The 21,529-nt window shown below is 51.5% G+C and overlaps 3 protein-coding genes across 3 annotated transcripts; 1 reads left to right on the top strand and 2 right to left on the bottom strand.

Annotated features, from left to right (window-relative positions):
• Positions 1-617: 617 nt before the first annotated feature.
• M431DRAFT_74152 (hypothetical protein) lies at positions 618-2,823 on the top strand (the record flags this gene model as incomplete). Its single annotated transcript, XM_024922198.1, has 3 exons — positions 618-1,192; positions 1,297-2,389; positions 2,458-2,823. 3 exons carry the CDS (start codon positions 618-620, stop codon positions 2,821-2,823), a joined length of 2,034 nt encoding a protein of 677 aa, XP_024778651.1.
• Positions 2,824-8,904: 6,081 nt separating this feature from the next.
• M431DRAFT_503929 (hypothetical protein) lies at positions 8,905-10,518 on the bottom strand. Its single transcript, XM_024918379.1, has one exon. The coding sequence runs from the start codon at positions 10,074-10,076 to the stop codon at positions 9,021-9,023; it is 1,056 nt and encodes a 351-aa protein (XP_024778650.1). The 5' UTR covers positions 10,077-10,518; the 3' UTR covers positions 8,905-9,020.
• Positions 10,519-18,795: 8,277 nt separating this feature from the next.
• M431DRAFT_74534 (hypothetical protein) lies at positions 18,796-19,079 on the bottom strand (the record flags this gene model as incomplete). The annotated part of the gene is made up of 2 exons (XM_024922235.1): positions 18,796-18,917; positions 19,013-19,079. Coding segments are annotated over 2 exons (189 nt in total), but the record flags the coding sequence as incomplete, so codon positions are not given.
• Between the last annotated feature and the right edge of the window lie 2,450 nt (positions 19,080-21,529).

The raw sequence follows: 21,529 nt of genomic DNA, 5'->3' as shown, positions 1-21,529 counted from the left end.
GTCTGGTGGTTGTTACGCCACCGCAGCTCTCTTTATTGCCTATTACGCCACCAACAGAGCAGCATCCGGCGTTAAGGACGCCGGTACGCCAGGCAAAGCTTGCTCACGAGAGTTGGAAGAGAGACTCGGGGCTCGCGCCGACGCCAACCTCAGCAAATACCATTTACGAAGAGGACTGCGAGGAAGAAGAGGCCAAGCAAGACAGCAAGCAGCTGGCAGACGCCCAAGACTCTGCCGGTGACAAGCCAACCAAAGTCGACGAGGTACCACGACATCGTGTCCCACAAGTACAAGCACAAGCACAGCACGGAACAGCTGTCGGCCCAGTGGCGGCTGGTTGGCAGTGTTCGACAAGTGAGACAAAGTTTCATCAACCAGCCGCGTCTGCGTCATTTCCCTGCTTCGAAAAAGCCAATACCGCCGTCGCTCCGAGCCGTGCTCAACCTCAACCTCCCTCACCACCTCGCTCGTTGTCGTCGCCAGTGTCGCCAAAGAGACAAAGCATTCTTAAGCGCCTTAGCGTCTGCTCCTCTGCTTCGGCAAAGGGGAAATTAGCCCTGCAAGCCCTGGCAATTGACGAGGGATCTGCTGCCGCAAACGCGCCAATGCAGCCCCTGATGCGGGGCTCGCAGCAAGCCTCCACTCATAAGCAGCCACAACGGTCAACTGCAGAACAGTCGCCTCTTCCGCTACTGCAGATACAGACACTATCTCGCGACACTGCTTCTCCGGGCGACGTCAACGACCACTTTGCGCCTCTGGGCATCAGCATCCCAACGCACAGCCTGCTCGAGGATGATTTTATGGCCACGTTGTCCTTCTCGAACCGCGGCAGCATCATGTTCGGCGGGCGACGCGCTGGAGCGCTGGGCCTCGACGGGGCCAACGACAGCAGAGGCGATGTCTCTGCTCCTTCAACACCCACTCACAACCATGCACGATCCAGCAGCACCAGCGTCGACCGCATCGAGTCCTTGGCCGCCAGTGCCTCCAACCCCAACCTCGTGCCCCGCGCTCAGCCGCCACCCGACATCCGCCTGCTAGCATCCGACGTCGACAAGGAGTCCCAAAAGGTGAGATCGCTCTATGGAGTCGGCGATGCCATCAATTGGGAGGATGGCGCAAGGCGCTCGTACTGCGAACCCTTGGAGCCTACCCCAGAGCTCCCAGCAGAGGAAGATGGGAATGACTCGTATGGACTCCCTTGACGATTTCCTGGCGCCGTGTGTCGGGTTGTCTGCTTGTTCGTCTTCTGTGCATCTTGTTGCTAACGCTTTGCGCCTATTCGACTTGTAGCATAATACTGCCGCCCCCCATCCCTGTCTGGGGAACCCCGAGATCTATCAGGTCTACGAGCTCCTCGGTTCACCTTGACTATAGGCGAGACACGGAGCTCGCTGGCGGCCTAGAGGACTGGGAAGATGTTGACGGCGCCAGCGTCGATCGATATGGCTTCATCACCGCCCCCCGATCACGGCTCGGCACGCCCACGGAGATGAAGTCTGCCCAGTACTCGCCCAGGCGAAGGAACATGCTACAGAAGCGGGACTTGGCTGGCCTATCTCCCTTGGGCCCGAGCAGGAAGATGTCCGCCAGGTCACTCAACACCCAAGCCTCGGAACTGTCTACCGCCTCGAAACGATCTTCGCGATCCGTCATTCGACAGGCTAGCAATCTGCTACCCCATAACCGAGATCGGCGATGGTTGGACGAGGCTGGCGACATGCTGACGCTTCCAACAAGCCTCCAAGATGCCGCAGAGGAAGCCCATATAGAGAGGATATCAGAAACACTGAAGCGCAAGGAGTGGGAGAGGTCAGAGAAGTGGCGCAAGATGGCCAAGGTTGTCCGAAGGGGCGGCCAGGGCGAAGGCATGGAGTTTGAGTTTGACAGGAAGAACCCTAAGCTCATTGAGCGAACGTGGAAAGGCATTCCCGATCGCTGGCGTGCAGCCGCGTGGTGGTCCTTTCTTGCCAGTTCCGCTACGGAACACGGAGTCCATGCCATTGAAGAGGAGATTGTTGCGTCGTTCCACCGACTGCTGGAGCAAAGCTCGCCGGACGATGTTCAGATTGACCTCGACGTGCCCCGAACCATTAGCCGACACATCATGTTCCGCAAAAGGTACCGCGGCGGCCAGCGGCTTCTGTTCCGCGTGCTGCACTGCCTGTCCATCTTCTTTCCAGAAACAGGATACGTCCAGGGCATGGCGTCATTGGCAGCAACGCTTCTCTGCTACTTTGACGAAGAAAAGTGCTTCGTTATGCTGGTGCGCATGTGGCAGCTACGAGGGCTCGATCGCCTCTATCGCCCAGGCTTCGAGGGCCTGATGAAGGCGCTGCATGAGTTTGATGAAACTTGGCTGAATAAGGACGTGGCCAAGAGGCTGGTGAGTCCTGACGATGACAATCTGAATACTTGTATTAATCTAACATTCTCATCTCTCTTGTTTTGTAGACCGAGCTCAGCGTAGACATAACGGCGTATGGTACACGTTGGTACCTTACCCTCTTCAACCTCTCCATCCCATTTCCAGCCCAGCTGCGAGTATGGGATGTCTTTCTCCTGCTGGGAGATAGCGCGGCCGAGGCGAACATTGTCACGCAAGTTGACGACAGCGAAGCAAGTCCGGCAACAGGACTCGACATTTTGCACGCCACGAGCGCTGCCTTAATCCAGGCCCTCCGCGAGGTACTCCTAGACTCGGACTTCGAAAACGCCATGAAGGCCTTGACGTCATGGATTCCCATCAAGGATGAGGATCTCTTGATGAAGGTGACCAAAGCCGAATGGAAGTCACACCAAGGCAAGAAGAAGACGTAGCACGCTTGCCTCTCCCGACTCTCACCCCGACGGGTTGATTCTTCCCTCTTATTCTACTGTATTAAACTTTATCTTGCCTTTGTTTTCTTTTGAAATTGGCGCAGGGGAACGGGACATTTAGCTTCCTATGGCTCTACCCTTCTTTTGTCACTTTCATCTCCGTACCACCCGATACCCCCCTTTTATTTGTTCAGCTACTGATACCCTCTATTAATGAACAGATGGTCTATTTGACACCTCTTCATATATGGTCTCTCCTTTGTCTTTGTTTTGATGCGTGCTGATTTAATCTTGCTTCGGCTCCTCCCTCACTATATTGATCTTTTTTTACTTTGTGTTTGTGTTTGTCTGTTTGCTTGCTTCATATACCAGGATCTGGGACAGGGTGGCGCGGAGCGGGCGTACGGTACGCCCTGACTTATGGATACCCTTCCGTCACGGAGGCGTTTTGTTCTTTTTGAGCAGTGGGTGGTTGGAGATGGTTGGCGATGTAGTTTGTCAGATTGGCTGGAGTTGGCGTCCTGGGGGCGGACGGGACCGGCAGATGTTTGTAACTAGATGGCTGTTTGCTTGATGGAAGGGGTAACAAAAAGCATTACTAGTACTATTAATACAGGCGGAGACTTGTTCAGCCAAGCTTTTACAGTATGAGCGCTGATCCTTTTTGCATTTACACCCCCGTAAGCACTTGGCCGTGGTGTTTTGGGCAACGAAGCACCCGAGTAGGTTCTCGGAACTGGGTTCCCGAAACTGGGTTCCTGGATATGGAATATGCTTCATATATCACACGTGAGATTTGTCTCGCTCGGGGGGGCTCCCTCTGTCACGTATCCTTGCCCCATGGCCTTGTACTTGTTTCTTACTACCCACTTGCGCATCGGTAATAAAGCTGTTTTGGGTTTCTTGACACTTTGGAAGAAATATAGCTCGTCGTTACATGTGTATTTGTGTATGTGCGGAGAGACCAGATGTTTGTTATGCAACACTAAGAGCGTATATATGTATATATATATATATATAGAAATACGAAAAGGAGGGTGAATTATTCAGGATACTTCGTCAATTTTTTTCCTTCTTTTTTCTCGGTTGAGCTGTCGTGTGCTAGGGGGCGTAAAGTGGGAGGTGGGAATTGCCGAGAGTGAAGTGTTACAATTGGGTGAGATTGCGAAATCCCGAGGGGCCAGGGGTGGTGGAGAAGGTTTAAAAAAGGTTCTGGAAGTTGATGTGATGTGAGAAGGGGGATGGGGAGGGGAGGGGAGGGGAGAGAAGAATGCAAGCTTTGACGGAGGGGGGGTGTTTCATTATTTCTTCTTCTTTTTCTTCGTGTTTTGCGTTTTGTGTTTTTATTTGATGCTACTATGTGGGATAGCGAGACAGACAATGCATTGACCTTTTTTTTTTGGTCTTAGTATTGTAATTTATTGATGTGTTCTTTTTTTCTTTCACATGCTTGGTCATCAACCGTACCGCGAACCTAATGAACGAAGCCGGGAGAGAGACCCCCTTCCAATCCACTGGGACCTTTTTAGGACCCCTAGATGGGGAACCGCTTCGGCAGATGGGGTTACGACTTTCCGTTTTGGAGACCCATGGCTGCGCTTCCTTTTTAAGCAGACCGAATGCTACCATGCCAAGTGCCAAGTGCCATTTTCCGGGTTGCTCGCTACGGGTAGCCAGACTAGAGCACGAAGCTTTTTCCTTTTTTTTTTTTACTGGGGATCTTTTTTCATCCCACCCCATCACCTGTCACAAAAAGAAAAGGATACAAGGGGACCAGATGACGAAAGAAAAGAAGCATGTGAAGAGGAGTACTACCTTATATTCGTATAGCAGGTTAGGTACTTTCGCAAGTGCCGTACGGAGCGAAGCACTAAAACGGGCACCCGGCTGTCCTCCGTACTTCCGTATCGAGAAACGGTGCCCAAGAGAGAGAGAAATAAAAAAAAACGGAGCACGCAAACAAAGTACCGTCTCTCTCTTATTTCTTTTTAAGGCTTAGCCGTCTTTGGGCATGTTGGGGGTTTTTTTTCTGTCGCCGGTTCCCCGGATTGGGTTTGAATGTCCGGGAAGCGAGAAGAAAGACAAAAAAGGATGAAGGTGGGTGTTACGAATCGGGTATCGCACCGAAGATGGACGGCTTGTTGCTTTTTTCAGGGCGCTTTTTTTTTCATGTGGTTTTTGGGTGCAAGCTAAAAAAGTACGAGTAGCGGTACTCGGGCGTCTGTTCGGAGATGCATGTGAGAAAGCGGTAGGTACATGTACATGTACTTTTGAGTTTCGGGTTGTGGTGGTGGGAAAGGGACGGGATGTTGCTGTACGGGTACCTGGCGTAAGAGCACACACACACACACACGCTATAATTCTTCAAGTGTGTCTCACCTCTAATTTCCTTTTGAGTTTTTTGACAAGTGTGTGCCCGGATTGCCTTTGTCTTCTTCAGCAGCTTTTTATGTGACAGGTCACATTTTTTGTTCTTCTGCCGGGCCCCTGGGACAGAGTCTTGGCGCGCGGGACAATCCATCATTCCGAATCTTCTCAATTCTGCAAGTGGACTTTTCTTTTTCTTTTTCTTGTTGTTCTCTCTTTGACGGCAGAAAGAGGGAATTGCTTCGTGTCACTAATAAACTAGTGTATGTCAAAAATCCCACTCGGGACGGGAGAACGAAAAGAAAAACCCTGTTCCTGACTCACAAAAAAAACTACGCGTATGCGGGCATTGTTTGACTCGTCCATGATCCAAGATTGTCATCTTGATACCCCGTAGCAGCTAGATTGTTCCATAAAAGCCCTCAATGATGCCTTTTATTGTTAGTTTCGGATGAGCAAGTAATATTCACACCCTCTTCACCTCTTGCACGCCATTGGGGAAAACCCCCCCCGAGATTAGATCAGCGCAATGCCTACTATATATATTTCCTCTCAGTACGATGTATACGAGTGCAAGGACTAATTCTAGTAACTTATAGTAGAAGCAGAGCCTCACCCACACTCCCCCTTTGGATAGCCAAGACGTGCTATAACATTTCAGGTATTCAAAAGGGCAGTACGAGAAGAAGAAGAAAACCCTTTTCAGATTCCCATCCACCCACAGCAAGCCCCGAAGCCTTTCCACTTCCCGTTCCCATTTCTTCCCCCTTGTCGGCAGGCTCACTCTGGACAGCTACTAGACTAGTATTGCCAAGTTGGTGTTAGCAGCCCGACCTTGATTACTCCGTTCGACCTCTTTTCTCGGCGATGCTCCGGTTCCCCATAATATTCCTCGAGCGATACCCGGGCCTGTCCCTGTGTGTACTTCGTACAGTACATGCCTTGTGTACACACGATATATGCACCCAATAAGTCTGAAACACACAACAATTTTGCTCTCTTGTCGTTTCCCGCCTCATTTTTTTCGTTCTTTTCTTCTTTGGGTCATGCGTAAATACTGCCGACTCCGTGTTAGGCACAAGACGGAGAGAATGGTCCGCATATGGCACTTCTTGTGCTACCGAGATGCTAAAGAGGTACAACACCATTGAGGATACGTGTTGCAGGTAACTCCATACTACTGCAGTACTGGATAAACATTTACCCCCTGCCTCACCAGGTACTACCTTAACCCACACCAACAAATCCACAGCGTACTACGAACTCCCATCCATCCTACGCCCGCAGCAAATCCCAGTCCAAACCACCTTACCCAAGCAAAGCAAGCCCTCCGTAACGGGCTCTTCAACATCCCGCAACTTTCCTCTTCCGTCCGTCACCCGTGCCCGTAAAAAGGGAAACCTGTACACAAACTCCTCGCAAACTTTGGGAAAACTTTTGCTCCACCAATTCTCCGATTCCCATCCCATCCCATCCCATCGGCCGCTACTGCCAGGTACGTTGCCTCGGTACTCGCTCCAAGGCCTGCCTACACACCTAGCAACCTAGTAGGTACTTGCAACAACGCACCGGATTTGCCAGACAATAATCGAAGACAGCGGTCAGGCTGCCCAATTCAGGTAAACCGTGTAAAGGAAAAAAATTTGAGAATCTGGAAAAAACACTGGTAATGCACTAACACAGATACGTACCTCCCTGGTAATAATACCGAGAACCAGTATACTGCAAATCTAGCATCTTTGTGCCTGTATATATACGCAATATTACCCATGACTTCTGTGCTTCATATGCCCTTATGAGAACAAAGTAACTTGTACTATCCAACTGTATACGTGTACTCCAAAAAGGAACCCCTGCTGATGCAAACTGCCTCGTACATGTAATCATTCCAGGAACCTGCAGCCTCCGAAACGTTGCTCCTCTGACTGCCACAGGGCCCGAGTGCCGTAACTGACCGGCCGGGGGGTAATCAATGGCATTTGGTTATGTACCTTCCTACAAGGCAGCACCACGTTTTGATTGCAAACCGGCTCTCTCACACTCTCACTCATTCACTCATACACACATCCTCGTACAGTAAGTAATTTTGGGTAATGCTGCCCTCCTGCATAAGTGCCCCCCTTGGTTTAGTAATGAGAGGTACCTCTATATACGCAACCTTTACCGCCAAACCATCCAAAATACCCGTCCGTCCAAACTACGACCACAATCAGCCCTGCCTCGGAATCCGGATGCGCCTTACGCGGCAGCCGCGATATCATATGACCGATCGCTCGAGTGCCCTCTTGCTCGGGCCCGAACCCTTGCCCGTCTTGCGTGGCTTTTTTTAGCCGGCTCCTGGACTGCACCATCCCCATGGGTCGTCTGTTTCATCTACATGCCGTGATTGGCAACCCAAAGACCCCCCTGTGCAACCATTCGCGGCCGTTTGCGCTCGGATATCAGTCCTAAGCCCCGACCACGGCGAGCCCAATAGCACTTTTATTTCGGTTGCCATCAGCTAGCTGCTTCGATAGGCATCAGGCAAAGGAGTCGTACTGGTACACAGGTACGGGAGTACTCGCAGTAATAACTCGGAAGGCTTCATCTGTATGCTGCTTGTATACATGTACCAGAGGTACTTCGACGACGTTTGCACCTAGGGGGGCCATTTGGAAATGCTTTTGATTCGTTTTCTTCTTCTCCTTGTTCCCTCCTTTCCTCTCCATGGATGCGTTCCTGGCATCCCCGTCAAATCTCATCCTATCAATACACTTTTTGTTCCTTGTGCAATGCGAAACAGCTCAAAATCCCCTCCCTTCCCAGTAAAACGAAAAACGCCTATATGTGCATGTCCCCCTCAAACAAACTATGCTATCCGGCCGCCATTCTAGTCTGTGAAATGTAATGACCAGTCTGGTCTTTCCTGCCCCGATGGTAGCCTTGAAAGATGAAAGGAAATTTGCGCGGATGGTGCATGACGTATACCAAAACAAATATACAAAAAGGGGCGGCGATCCAAGCCAAACCGGTCGGCCATGATCATGAAATGGACAAATGTTTTGAAAAAAAGAAAACAATGTGTAGAAAAGAAGTGAAACTGAAATTGAAAATGACAATGAAACCCAGAGTGAAAATGAATGTGAGAATGAAAGGTGAGAAAAAAAAGGTGAGAAGAAGAGAAATGTGGTAAGACCGTAAAAAACAGAGGCCTCCCGAGTTGGCGACACTGTCGTCATGCTCTCACAGTCTTGATTGATGCCAAATGAGCCCGTCACCCGAAGCATCCCATTGGCAGTCATCTCCAGAAACCTAATCAGGCCTCTTTCTCGTGCATCCCAGCCCCTGCCATTCGGGACCTTGGATCGGCTTCTCCTGCAGATAGCGGCGTCTCTACCCCAGCTCTTTGCTCTCCCGGTCCTCTGGCTCGTGGTATCGGCGGCGGCGCCTCGAGCCGCGGAGGCTGCGCATTTTGTCGTGACAGTGCACCCGAGTCATCAGGCTCGCGGGATAGCAGCGAGGATACCGACTGCTTTGCACTCCTCGAATCCTCCCTCTCGCGTGGTGAGGGGCCCCAGGACGGGGCTTGTGTTGGCGTTCTCGCTCGAGGCCGGTCTGGGTCCTCACCGTACATCTGGCCAGGAGGCCTATACCACGACACATCGCTCCGTTGGCGCTTGTGCGATTTTCGACTGGGCGACGCCGGATTCGACGAGCCGGGCTGCGTAAATGGCGGCGGGGATCGATATCGGTCTTCGCTCGGAGCTCTGGTTACCTGTTGAGAAGCTCCTCCCGTTGTCTTTCGCTTCTTCTGAGCCTCCCCTGTTACAGCGGCACAAACCCAGGTTAGCTTAAAGGGAGTCTCGCTTTCTCTTGAATTTTGACGAACCAGACGGTGTTCCGGGCCGGTTCGAGCTGCTGCCGCTCTGCGTCGCCGGTGGCTGCCAGTGGTGGAAATAGATCGATGGGCTCGTGTCATGCTGGGATGACTGTGACTGTGTATGCGCGTGTCCTTGGTAAGGCGGCATCACAGGAGGAGGTCCTTGCCCCGGGGGGTGGGGAGGGTTGGCGACGCCCACCATGTTTGATGCCATTCCAATTGGTCGGCCCATTGCGCCAGAGATAGTCTGGCCTCTTGGCCTCGTTGGCGATCCTGGATACGGCCCATACCCACCGGGGCCTTGAGCTGAAGTCACCTGTGCTGGAGAAGTAGCGTACACCATGCCGTGTCCTACAGGCTCCCTCGAATGGTCTGGCGAGTGCGGTCGCTGGGGCGGAAGTAGCTGGGGATGATGCCCTTGAGCCGGAGCCATGAACTGCTGTGCCCATTCAAGGGCGGCCTGGGGAAGAGTACCTCCGCTTCCCATACCAGCAAAGACCAGAGGAACCATGGGAGGTGGGATGCCGCCGCCAAGAGAGGCTCGCAAAATATCCATTTCGATTTTTCTCTGTTCTAGACGTAGAGTCTCTTGCCTAGTCCTCTCCTCTTCTTGCCTCGTTTTCTCCTCCTCTGTCTTGGCCTGGAGCCAGGTCCGCATAGACTCCTCAGCTCCTTGCCATTGCTGTGGTGGCGGAGGCAGGCCCGCCGAAGGCGAAGGCCATGGTTGTTGTGCCTGGTGAGAGGGCTGTGACAGCGGTAGAGGAGGTGGTGGTTGAGCGTGATGTGACGGCGGAGGGCCAACGGAAGGAGGCTGCTGTGGAGGTAGAGTCATGGCCGCCGGAGGAGGCAGGCCACGATGGGAAGTAGACATGGGCTGCACCGGGCTGTTCTGAGAGACAAGGTACGGTTTGTAGGATGGATCTTGATAGTTCAAGGGAGGAGAGGGCCGGGAAGTGGAAGGCGGAGTTGGCAAATCATGGACGGACTTGTAGCCGTATGTCGTCGATTGCTGCTTGATGGTGAGCATCATCACATATGCCGCGAGTTACAGGAGTGTATGCATGTGTTTAAGTAGACATCAGAGGATGGTGCAAAAAAGAACCAGGCTGCGGGGCATGCAAGAAAGAAACAATACTTGTAACAATCAAAGTCATAAAATGAGAGTACGATGACTGGGGATGGGGGAGTTGGGCAAGTAAGAAAACAGGAGAGGAGGAGAGAAGGACAGGATGGGAGGTTGTGGAGGCGTACGTGGTGGATATAACGTTCGTTATAACAAGTCGAGGCGTAGGCTGGAGGTGACGGCCCAGCTCAACAACAACAACAACAACAATGACTGTCGACTGGGGCTGGACGGATGACGCTTGAGGATAAGCTAGCCACCCTCATTGAGGGTAGTCTTGGTGTCAACAGACAGTACTGGGTACAGGGAGAGAAAGCAGATGGAGAGGGCTGAAGTAACCCTGTCGGGCACATGCAGGCTATCCAATATCAGAGATGGTGGTCCATCCGCTCCTTGTGTACAAGTAGTGCTTCCTAGAATGGAGACAGAGCGCCGCGGGACGGAGTTGGCCAACGAGGGGCTTGCCCCAAGGGGGGGGGGGGGGCCTGAGAATATCGGCTGGGCTAGAAGGAGGGTGAACAGCAAGACAAGGGCCGGAGCGGGCACCGTGCCACTGTGGAGAAGGCGTGTGGTGTGCCTGGTCTATTCACAGGAGCGTGCACGTATCAGAGCGTATGATCTGATTAGGGAATCGATGGGACGTCAACTAACAGGGAAGTGGGCGGAGGGCGTGTGCGTTTCAGATAGGGAGTGCGAGAAGAAGGGGGGAATTCTAAAAAAGAAAGGAAAGGAAGAAAACCCAGAAATAAAATTCTCAGCCAAGATTTGTGGATTGGCGGCAAGCAGAGCCGAAATAGACAAGGGGGACGAGACCGAGGGAAAAAATGTAGAGGAAGCAAAAAAGGAAGCAATAAAGAATGAAGCTATGAGAAAATGTTGGATACCATGGTGCAGCAAATAGAGGATTGCTCTTTGGTGCTTTGAAAAGTACATACCAGTTGCAGGGGATAACACCACAGATGGGCAAACAAGCCGGCGATGATACGGGAATCATACAGGGCATCAGATTCAAAATACAAGAAGACAAATAGAAATCTTATCATACATTTCAGAATACTCCCGCACATGCAGCGCAAGGCAAGAGAGACAGAGGAGAGGAGCGGCCGGCTATCGCCGCAATCGAGGGAAACGTGAGATGGCGTCTTTCGAATGCGGGGGGTTGCTTATACCGACGGAGGACCTGTAAGACGTATACTTGTAAGTAACTGTAAGCTGTCGAGACAAATGAGACGCGCGAACGAACCGGCCGTTATCAAAAACACCATTGCAGGGGCAAGTCAGGGTCAGCCATCGGGCAGAGAACAAACTGTCCCAACATGATATCCCTTGATAAGACTAGTTTGAGAAGAAGCACACTCACTCATGTGCTAGGCAGGCAGGCAGGCAGGCAGACAACAGCCAAGCAGGGAGCACCACTCTGCAGCTCCGGCATCCTTGTGCGCCTGTGTGCGGCTGCTGCACGTCTTGGGAGATGTGCAAAAAATAGTACACGATGCAACGGGGCTCATCCAATGAGTGGCAGCTTGCCCTGCGCTTCCGCGGTACGGAACCCTCTGGCAGCTACGCCGCATTGGGTCACGGAAGTGCTCCGTACTGTACTGTACAGTACAATACAGTATACCAGTAAGTAGGCAACGAGCTGCGTGTGTTGGAAGAGAGGCAAATGGGCGACATCTTGCGCGCCCGACCCAATCGCCGCGGGTCTGGCCTTGGCCGTGGCTGCCACGAGCATGGGGCGCTGGAGTTGCGAGATTCGTCCGTCATGCCAACTTGGTGCTGTAGCGCTACTCATCAGCCTCTAGAACCGATCTCAGTGACCCATCTAAACTCATCGGCTCGGAGCTACCCTCTCTGGATGAGGCAGATGTTGCGCTTGAGAGAAAGCCACAGGGCTCTAAGAGTGGAGGGGGAGAGGGGTTGGTGGCGGGCATGGCTCATTCTGCTACCAAGTCGTCGTTCATTAGCTGAGCGGGCGGGTGTAAGAGATACGGACGGAGACTTGCGGTTTCTTAGGCTGAATGGCTCACCTATCGTCTTGTGGCCTTGCCGTGTCTTGACCAGGACCAGGCCGTTTCAGAGCTGGCTCTCGTCTCAAGTCCGCAGGACGAGATGGATGCGCCATAATACTCGGTGCATATGGTGCGCAGGAAGTACAGTAGCTACATTCCGCCTGGGCAGTGCTCCGTGCGCACGCAAGTACTCGATAGTCTCTGGCCATGCGGTGTATGTATGCAGGTGCACGCACCGTATGCATGTCGTGTCCGCCGTTTGTCGTTTGTTGTTCTTCCTGGCTGGTGTTTTTGTTTTTGTTGATGTTGATGTTGGCGAGGGTGGTGTTGATGTCGTCGCTGTCACGTTATTGCCCTGTCTACGAGTACCGATTAAACGGATCTCGCCTCGTTATCGATATGAGTGGCTAGTGGCCTCGTTTTCAATTCAATGTTTTATATGTGGCTGCTGCGTACCGACCTCGAGGCAGTATTTTGCTTTACCAAGCACCTCTTGATTCCTTTCCCATTCTCTTGATGAGCCTATCTTTAGTACGAGCTCTACCAATCCAAGGCACAAGGCAGCAGTTATAGTTGAGCATGTTTGAGAAACCTGAGCCGTGAGTGCATATATTTGCATGGACAAGTCCAAGTATGGGGTACCTAAAATCTACCAGCCTCGGCACCAACATGGCCAAATATGCACTGGTTCGGTACTTGGCACATCATGGCCAAGCCGGTCTAGACACATGTAGGAGTCCGCGCAGCCTCCCTTTGCGGTCCGTACTTGTAGGTATCTAGGTACCTCTACCATTTATCCACTTTGGGAACATGGAACGACAGCTCAGCCCCAGAGCTTATCGCGAGGAGCACAAGCTCCCCCAGCAACGCATTCTCTACAGTACAGTAGCGCTGCACCCTATCGACTACCGGCCGACGATTCGCAAACGGCTATGGCAGGTTCGTCCAGATGGATGCTTGCAATGCCAGGTTGCGAAGCAGGGCTGCCGTAGTTGGCCAGGTTTATACCTGTACAAGGGCTGCTGGGGGGGACTTCACAACCAGCTTCCAACGAGGGAGACGCGAGAGGGAAACAGGGCAGTATCGCCCGCCGCCAGGGATGCTAAAAAGCCGATCCGATTGAACAAGCTCGGCTTGCAAACAGGGACGGAAGTGCGGACAGACAAGTGGACTGACTCGATGGGGATCTGGACCTTGTCTGTGTGGCTTGCTGCTCGCCTTACGCCCCTCCCCCAAAGCCGCTAGTGAGTTTGGCCCAAATGGATGGCCTGGCTGGAGGAGGGGGGCTGTTTTATTCGACTATGGATCTAGTTGAGAGGAGCCACGACTCAGTCACCTTGATGATGCAGCTCTGAAGCTCCAACATGTCCTAATCGAGTCGAGCTCTGTTAATGCAAGAGCAGAGTCGACATGGGTTAACTTTGGGTGGCTGAAAAGACGGCCTGTTGCTGATCTGTCACCGCCGTCAGCTCCGCAGAGCCATGGGGAACTTTGGGGTATGGGCTATGCTTCTTTAGACGAAGCAACAGCGTAGGTTCACAAAAACCAGGCTGGTGGCAAGGTGCTGCAGAAGCTGTTCTGCAATGACGACAAGACAGGGTTGGCAACAGCCTCGGGAAACGGCGACATTGAAGGGCTGTGGATGCTTCAGCATGCCTTGAGTTGATCAATGTACGGAAGCACAGAGTACATGTACACGCCTCGTGTTTGTTGATATCAGTACGAGAAACCAGGCTGGTGTTTTACAAGCTCGGACATTGTATTGGTCGGTGTTCCCACCTCCCTCCTCTCACACCTCCCACCTACAAGTAAGGTATACACGGTTACCAATACCAGAATAGCGGTGGCTGGTGCCATGTTTGATATCCATGCATTTTGTCTTTGTTAAGTATTACAACGCCAGCCTGATGCATCTGCCGTTGGTGTGTCATCGTCGCCATGCAAGAACCGACTTCCAGCCGACAGATGCTCGATGCGCTAGCACTCTTGAACGGGGAATAACAATCCCGCCGCCATGCTAGTCAGATTCTATATTTATATATACGAGTATATATGCCATCTACAATACTCTGCAGTACATTACTACCTGTAAATACTACAAATGGAGTAGCATCAACAGATGCACAGCTAGTAGTCGTTAGCCGGGATCCTTGCAATGAGACCACTAACAGAAGCCGTTGCGATGCGGGCTCGCAACGCACAACCGCCAGGGAGGGTCAAAATACGACCGACTACCTTAGCTCAGATGCCGTGTCACAACGCAGGCTCACATTAGCACAAGTATCTAGGACGCATGCGTATCTGTCACTTATGCGCAGGTAAGGAGGCCAAGTACGAGAGCAGGGACAGAGCATGGAGACAAAAGTACGGAGAACGGAGCAGATGCTACATGGAAGCACCAAGTCGAGCCGATCCATGCCAGACTTGACGGGGGTGACACATCTCAAACGGTCAGCCTGATCCAGTAATAATCCAGAGTTGCCGTGTGCTCTGAACAAGCGCATTTCGGATGCAGACAGTCGGAAGACCTTTGCACGCGAGGACCCTGCAAACCGCTGGTCATTGCCGCTTTGGCCATGGTCCAGTCCATTGAGGGCGAAAGGGCAACGCTAGACAAAAAACGAAGTAGCATACGACGACGGGAATTGTTGAGGAAAATGAGAGAAATAATCTATATTATTACGGAAAGATGATCTTTGAAAATTAATTAAAGGAGAGAAAAAAAAGAGGCATACAAGGTATAGGTGGTGCCCATGCACTCCGTACCTACATAGGCACTGCAGTTTCGCAATAGTAAAACGTGTATACGGATATCCTCCCAGATACGGCTGATTGCCTATTGCTCTCCTCTTGTTTATTCTGTCCACCGCTTGCAACGGTACGGTTATGTAATCCGCTTCTTTTGCCCGAGCCAGGACCAGGGTCTGCTACTAGGAGGAGGCATGTCATTGCCACTATCGCTGGACCATCTCAAAAGCTCCAGCTTCCGAGCAAATGCGGGCGGCTGGATCTGCATGTCTAACGGAGAGAACTGCTGTTGTTGGGAGGGGCAGGCAAGCCTTGCCTTGCTACAGCAACCACTAACCATTACAGGTAGTATTCAAGGACTAGCAGCTCTCCGTGCCTCTGCATCTACCTACGCATAATGCATAAGAGGGCTATTGATATGTACCTACAGCCTACAGGTAGCACTGAGCACTAGGTGCAGACCAAGCCGGTATATCCACCAAGGACGGACCTCGTCCTTTTGCAGTACCACCTGGAGGTGCAGAGCACGGAGTAGGTAGACCTGGAATTTGCTCGTGCGGATACCAGAGGCTCCGTCTTTGCTTTTGTACCTACCTACACAGGCAGAATACCAGTATCTGGATCCGTGCGACCTCCCTTGTTGGTCAGCCAAGTTCATGTGAGGTCCGGGTGCTAATAAACACGAGGTCAGCCTCAGCTCCTCGGCTTCCCACTTTAATCCCCAAACACGCATCCCCAACTCCGTACTCGGTGCTCCGTAACTTGGGCCGCATCCACGGCCGCGCCATGAGCCGTCTCATGATCTAAGACACAGGTTGCTCAAGCAAGATACGAAGCAGCCAGCCGGGGGGAAACGACCGCCGCACTAAGCTCGTTGCACCCTTGTGAGCCGAGAGGCGGCGGCGTGTCTTAGACCCTTCATGTTGCTCCTCCGATTTCAGCTTGTGCCATCTACATGGAACCAGTAAGATTCCAGGGCGCTTTCCCCTGCTAGGCCTCTGGCGGGTACTCGTCCTTGTACATGTCATCAATTGTCTTGATGACGGCCCTACGGAGGATCTCAAACTACGAAACTTGGCACCAGCATGGTGGCATGTGAGCCAGGATTGCCGCATCGCATACGCCTTGAATAACGCGCAGAATGCTGATGGACCAGAGGCATTGGCGGCCGTGCATCTGCCTGTAAGGCTACCATTTCCAGCGGAAAAATTAACGGCAGCAAAAGGGAACCTAAAGAGAGAAGAAGAAGAAGAAAGAAAGAAAGAAACTCACTTACTCCGTAGTCTTTGCTGAATGGTTGCATCCGACGATTTGTCTCTCCTGTCAATACCCATTGTTGAGTCAAGCTGCTGCCACCTTACATACATGTACTTGCAGAAGCTCTCCCTACTGGCTTGGTTCTTGTACTAGCACTTGCTGCTACTGTACTCTTGCTTGGATGCTCCATCGTAGCATCTACAGCTGCATTAGGACGAAGACTGCATGAGCCAATGACGGTCCACGGAACGCTTCTGAGCTTCGTCAGGCCCACTTTGATTTAGCTTTTTTCCGCAGTCGGCACCTTCCGTGCTGAGCGTGCGATGAACCTACTTTGTAGAGAGACGAAGCCATTGTTAGCGCAATCTGCATCTCCTCTTCTTCTCACGCAACGATCTGTATTGAATGCTATACTAAGACATGAAGAGCTGGCCATTGGAACGACCTCAAGCACTATGCACGGAGCACCATGACTGCAGATCTACCTACCTAGTTCGTACTGTTGCTAGGACATAATAAGTATTGAAATCAATCTAGCTGAAGGATTGCTATGCTATATTGCGGGAGCCCGTGTTTGACTGTCTTTAAATGCACTGCTTCGAGCAATGCTCGCTAGCGGTAATAATGCCGTAGACGTAACCTCCATCCTGGCGATACTTGACCAGGCACTGAAGCCGAGTACTATCGCACCACTAGCACAAGGACGAGTGACCTCTCGTCCCCCACTCCAGAGGTACCGCTCTACCACCTCGTACACGAAACTCAAAAGATTGATCCCAATTGGGTGCTGCGCCTCAAACATGTCGTCAACTCCTCCGTGCAGGTACGATGCAGAACTGGCAGCGCCAGGATACGCCTTCCCAGGCAGGTACATGCGGTGAGTTTCTGCTACTACGAACTTTAGGCAGTTACAGCCCGGCAGTTCTGCAATTAGCGTTTGATCCAGGGCAAAGGAATATGGAGAATGATGCAGCCTCCCTCAATCCATGTCATATCAGTATCGAGTCAAAACATTGTTTGTCAGTACTCAACTTCTTATACTAACAGACCACTCTGGTTGTCGTTAACCAGAACTGTGTTGCTGGGCGGCTAGGAGCAGGCCGTGGGTACCTACTCGTTCTCTTCCCGTCTTCTTCTGCCGTGTCGAGGAATATGTGACTGACAACACTGCCAAGCATGGTCAGAGAGACTATTGGAGATGACATCGAAACCAAGGCCGCCCAAGGATCGCCCAAAGCAACCTCGCAGAGCAATTACCGACTTCTACAGCAACGCCCCTGTTTACAGTACAGTACATTGCTTGGCTGCGGGTGGATAATCTGAACACACTTTGTACTAGACATTCACCGCTCGTTCTCTTTTGCCGAAACTGGGATGACTTCGTTTCACAAAGGGCGGGAATAGTCTCTTGTGATACCTCGCTTTCGCGCTGATGCCCTCGGCCTCGCTGGATTCGGGACTACTAGCTCTCTTCCAGCCTTCTCTTCTTTTGACGCTCTTGGCAACCAAGATCGAGATCAAGAACCGTCTAGCCCCGAGCACACGACCAAACTAGCAGCAAGCCAACCTTATCACGCCAAATTCGGTCCATTAGCTTAATCCTCCAGAGGCTCCTGTCGGTCATCGACCAAAATGTAGGTCGAGAACCTTGGCTTTCTGCAGGCCTTTCATTTCAAAGTGGCTTTTTGGAGAATCGGGAAACTAGTTTGGAGGGGGGCTTGGCTACAAAGCCCTGATTCTACTCGGTGTTATAAACATTGTCTCAACTTGACACCCAGCAACTGCCGGCACAGCCGCACGTGGTCTGAATGGCCATGTTGTGGACGAGCCAATTTCAACTCAGAGCTGCAGAAAGAAGGCTTTTCTGACCAAAGTGTTCGGGTAGTACACAAGAATTCGGTTCACCTTAATCAAGTCTTTCCGCTGTATCTTCCGCTTCGGCCTACTGAGCCATACCAGTTTGGCAACACTATTCGGATGCTACGCCTTCGGCTAGCATATTCACATCAAGTTTCCACACATTGCAATTTGTCCACTAAGAATCGAGCATCTGGCGCCAGCAAACTGCCGTTCGTTCTTGGCTGGCCGGCCTCGATACGCAGAAAGATAAGAATCGAGTCAGCCAATAAGCCGAGGCTCAGACTGTTCTCCAAAATGATCTGCTCTACTTGGTTGGTAATGATGTCTCCCTTCTCTAGCCACGGAGTATGCCGTCAAAGTCAACTCAGGGCTTATGATAATTATTGACAAGTCATTTGTATTCAGCTGGTGAGGCCATCGCCTTAACACGAGTTTCTTCACAAGCGGCATCTTGTTGGGTACGCAGAACCGGGTACGAGATAGCTTACAATGAGAATCGACGGCTGCCCCCCCGCATTCGCCACACCCTCAGCTGAATAGACTTTCATCTTTGTCCTCGACTTCGCAGCCTTTGAGCCCCTCCTAACCTGGAATAAACAAGAGGCAGAAAAGTAAGCCAGGCAAGCCACGCACCATGCCGAATTCGAGTGGTTGCTGAAGCAGAGACTCGAAGCTACCTCACAGTGCCGCCATTCAACCATGAAATGGCTGAGTTTCAAATAGATTAAAGCAACCTTTTATTTCCTTTCTCATTTGCTACTTGAACGCGGTTCCGGGACTAACAAGCCCGTGGGGATGGCCTGATCAGCTTCTATCCGATTGGACCAGTTTTCAGATGCGATGTGCCTAGAGCAGGCATTCCTGCCGCGAACTTATGTTGAATTTGTCGAAAGAATTTTCATTTATCCTGGGTCATTGCCCTAATTGGGATAAAGCGAATTTCTGCTTCATCCTTGGACTACCTACTTGGGGAATATGGGTCGCCACATTCAGCTGCGGCCCGCGAGACCAGAGTCCTAGCATTGGCCGTGTTGAGTTCGGCTTTGACGTTATGACCTTATTGCCGTTACACATTAGATATGACGGCACACAGCGTCAGAAGGATGTGCGTCGTTTCGTCTTGCTAGTGTCACTATTGATATTCCCTGCATCATTGGTAATTACACCCAGGATTTTTTGCAAGTCTGATATTACGACAAAAAAAGATGTGGCTAGGGGGATCCACCCAAATCTGCCTTTTAGCTTCTGTTACATATGCAGCTTAAAAAGCTTCAGCATCAAGCACCAAGTTCAAGTTGGCTTATTTACATCGCCGGGCCAGACGGAACAGCAGCTCCAAGAGCCAATGCCTAGAAAGGGAAGAGTCACACCGGAGCCAGGACCATTTTCAGCCGTCCTCTACCCCTGGCCCGACGAGCTCAGCTGCAGATAACCGAGATAAAATTGTTGCATCGCCGTAACTATGTTGGAATTTGCTGAAGAGAACCGGCGGGCAATACCAGTGACGGCCGGACAAAGGCGTCTTACAGTGCGTCCCAAGTCAAACGAACTCTTCATGCTCGAATGTGTGCTTCAGAGTAGCACTGCGCTACTGGGACGGAGAAAAAACGGTTCGTACGGCACCCTTAATAGCGGCTTACAAGTACGACGCCCAGTCCAAATGTGAACATGGTATAAAATTCTCAGATGGCCGCTACGTTCCGTCTCGTCTCGTCTCGTCACAATTTGTTAAACGGCTAGACTCGTGGAACCTGCAGCCACAAAAGACCCACGCGGCGCTCAAGGAAATAAAAAATACTGCGTGGCAGTATTTATTCCTTTATCCCTCATGTTTGTTAGGAGAGAATAGGGCGCAGCCACGGCGGATCCGCCATCTGTAGTTCTGCTCAATGGAGTAGGTGCAGTCGGGAATCTTTCGGGACTAAGGTAGACATTGCGAGTCGAGAGAAGTCCGGGTACGGAGTGTCTTGAGTCAAAGACCATGTTGTGGCCATTTGTAGACTTTCATACAAAGAGTGGCTAACATCACACAGTGGCGTTGAATCCTAAAATCGGTCCCATAATACCGAGAACAACAGGCGGTTCCTGGCAATCAGCCGCACAGAGCAAGGTTTTCACTTGCCGGTTCAGCTTTCTTCATCAAGGTTCCTGACACAGCTAAGCTGATTATGCTTCTGACAACTCTAGGGCGCATGGAGGGGGGACAATTTCGATGCCCCTTGAGCCGAGATTGTACGTCTATCACACCCAAACGAACACCCAGCTGTGACGTTTTCTCTCCTCCCTCCTCTCAAGGGACGAATTGATGGTCAAGGGAAGGGAACGGTCACATACGAGTACAAGTACCGGTATGTTGTTGGCTGTGCGTCAACATGAAGTAGCCGAACTGCCGCTATTCCTTGTCCCATGCATCAAAAGAGAGAGGGAGAGAATTATACTTCTCCACGCTGTTAGCGGGAGACGACGGATTCTGAAAGAACGAACTGTTGTCGTCTTCGCCACCACACATGCCGCCTTGCAATAACCGCTGGGTGCTTTGTAGTGTGGGCGATGACTTAACTTCCCTGCACATGCAAGTGCTGTTTCCGCGTGTGGAACATATGTTCCCTACATCTAGGTTGCCCGGTGGGATGGAGGCATGCACGCTTTTGTTTAGTCGTCGTTGGGTGCTCTCTCACACCACCCACACAGAATATCCCGACAAACTCTATACTATATTCATCTAGTTGCACCCTCACAAGTAGGGACACTTATTCAGCTTCGGGATAATACCACCAATTCCCACTGGCCGCTCGCAAAAGCCGCATCTCTCCAGGACGTCGCTAGCTGAAAGTCCCTCCCTTGCTTCTGCCCCCTCGCCACCAAGACTATTGGCTCCTAACATGTTGGATTTCTGCTTTAAAGCCTCAACGATGCGTTGATGCTCCGCTCCCTAATCAGGATGGGACGCAGAGACGAAACTGGCCCCCAGCGGCCGTAGCTAGTAATCTATGCGAAGAATGCCACAGGCGCTGCGCCTCCAGCCCACAAACGGATCATCCGCAGCTGGGTTTTTTTATGTCCGAGCGCCGCTCTTTTACACGCGTGGAGTCGGCTGAGGATGGGTTTTTCCCATTTGAGAAGGGAAAAATATTGGATCTACTTTGTGATGAGAAGGGAGTGAAGGCTAATTCAGAGCTAGGAATGAATGCGTGCAGACTTCTAGACTCTCAGATTCTTCTCTGTGGGTGACCCGAACCTAGTGTGTGATCGTCTTCTAGGCACACTACCTGGGTAAGTCAATAGCAACATGTCAATGAAATGAAAAGGGGGCGGGATGAAATCACTCCCCTGAAAGAAAATGCAGAATAAGAAACTTGTTGAATTACCAATCAATCAATCGTCGCCGAATGCTAGCAAAAGCTTCTTCACCATACAGGGAATGATACAAAATCTAACTGACAATAGCAAACCGTCACAAACCGGAGCTTCATGATAACGCTA

Source organism: Trichoderma harzianum (genome assembly GCF_003025095.1).
Source record: "Trichoderma harzianum CBS 226.95 unplaced genomic scaffold M431scaffold_2, whole genome shotgun sequence".
Lineage (NCBI taxonomy): Eukaryota > Fungi > Ascomycota > Sordariomycetes > Hypocreales > Hypocreaceae > Trichoderma > Trichoderma harzianum.
The sequence above is the reverse complement of the archived record's forward strand: the minus strand, read 5'-3'. Positions and strand labels throughout refer to the sequence as shown.

Excerpts from the sequence above, each read along its gene's own strand:
- M431DRAFT_503929 (XM_024918379.1), bottom strand. The coding sequence starts at position 10,076 with ATGCTCACCATCAAGCAGCAATCGACGACATACGGCTACAAGTCCGTC.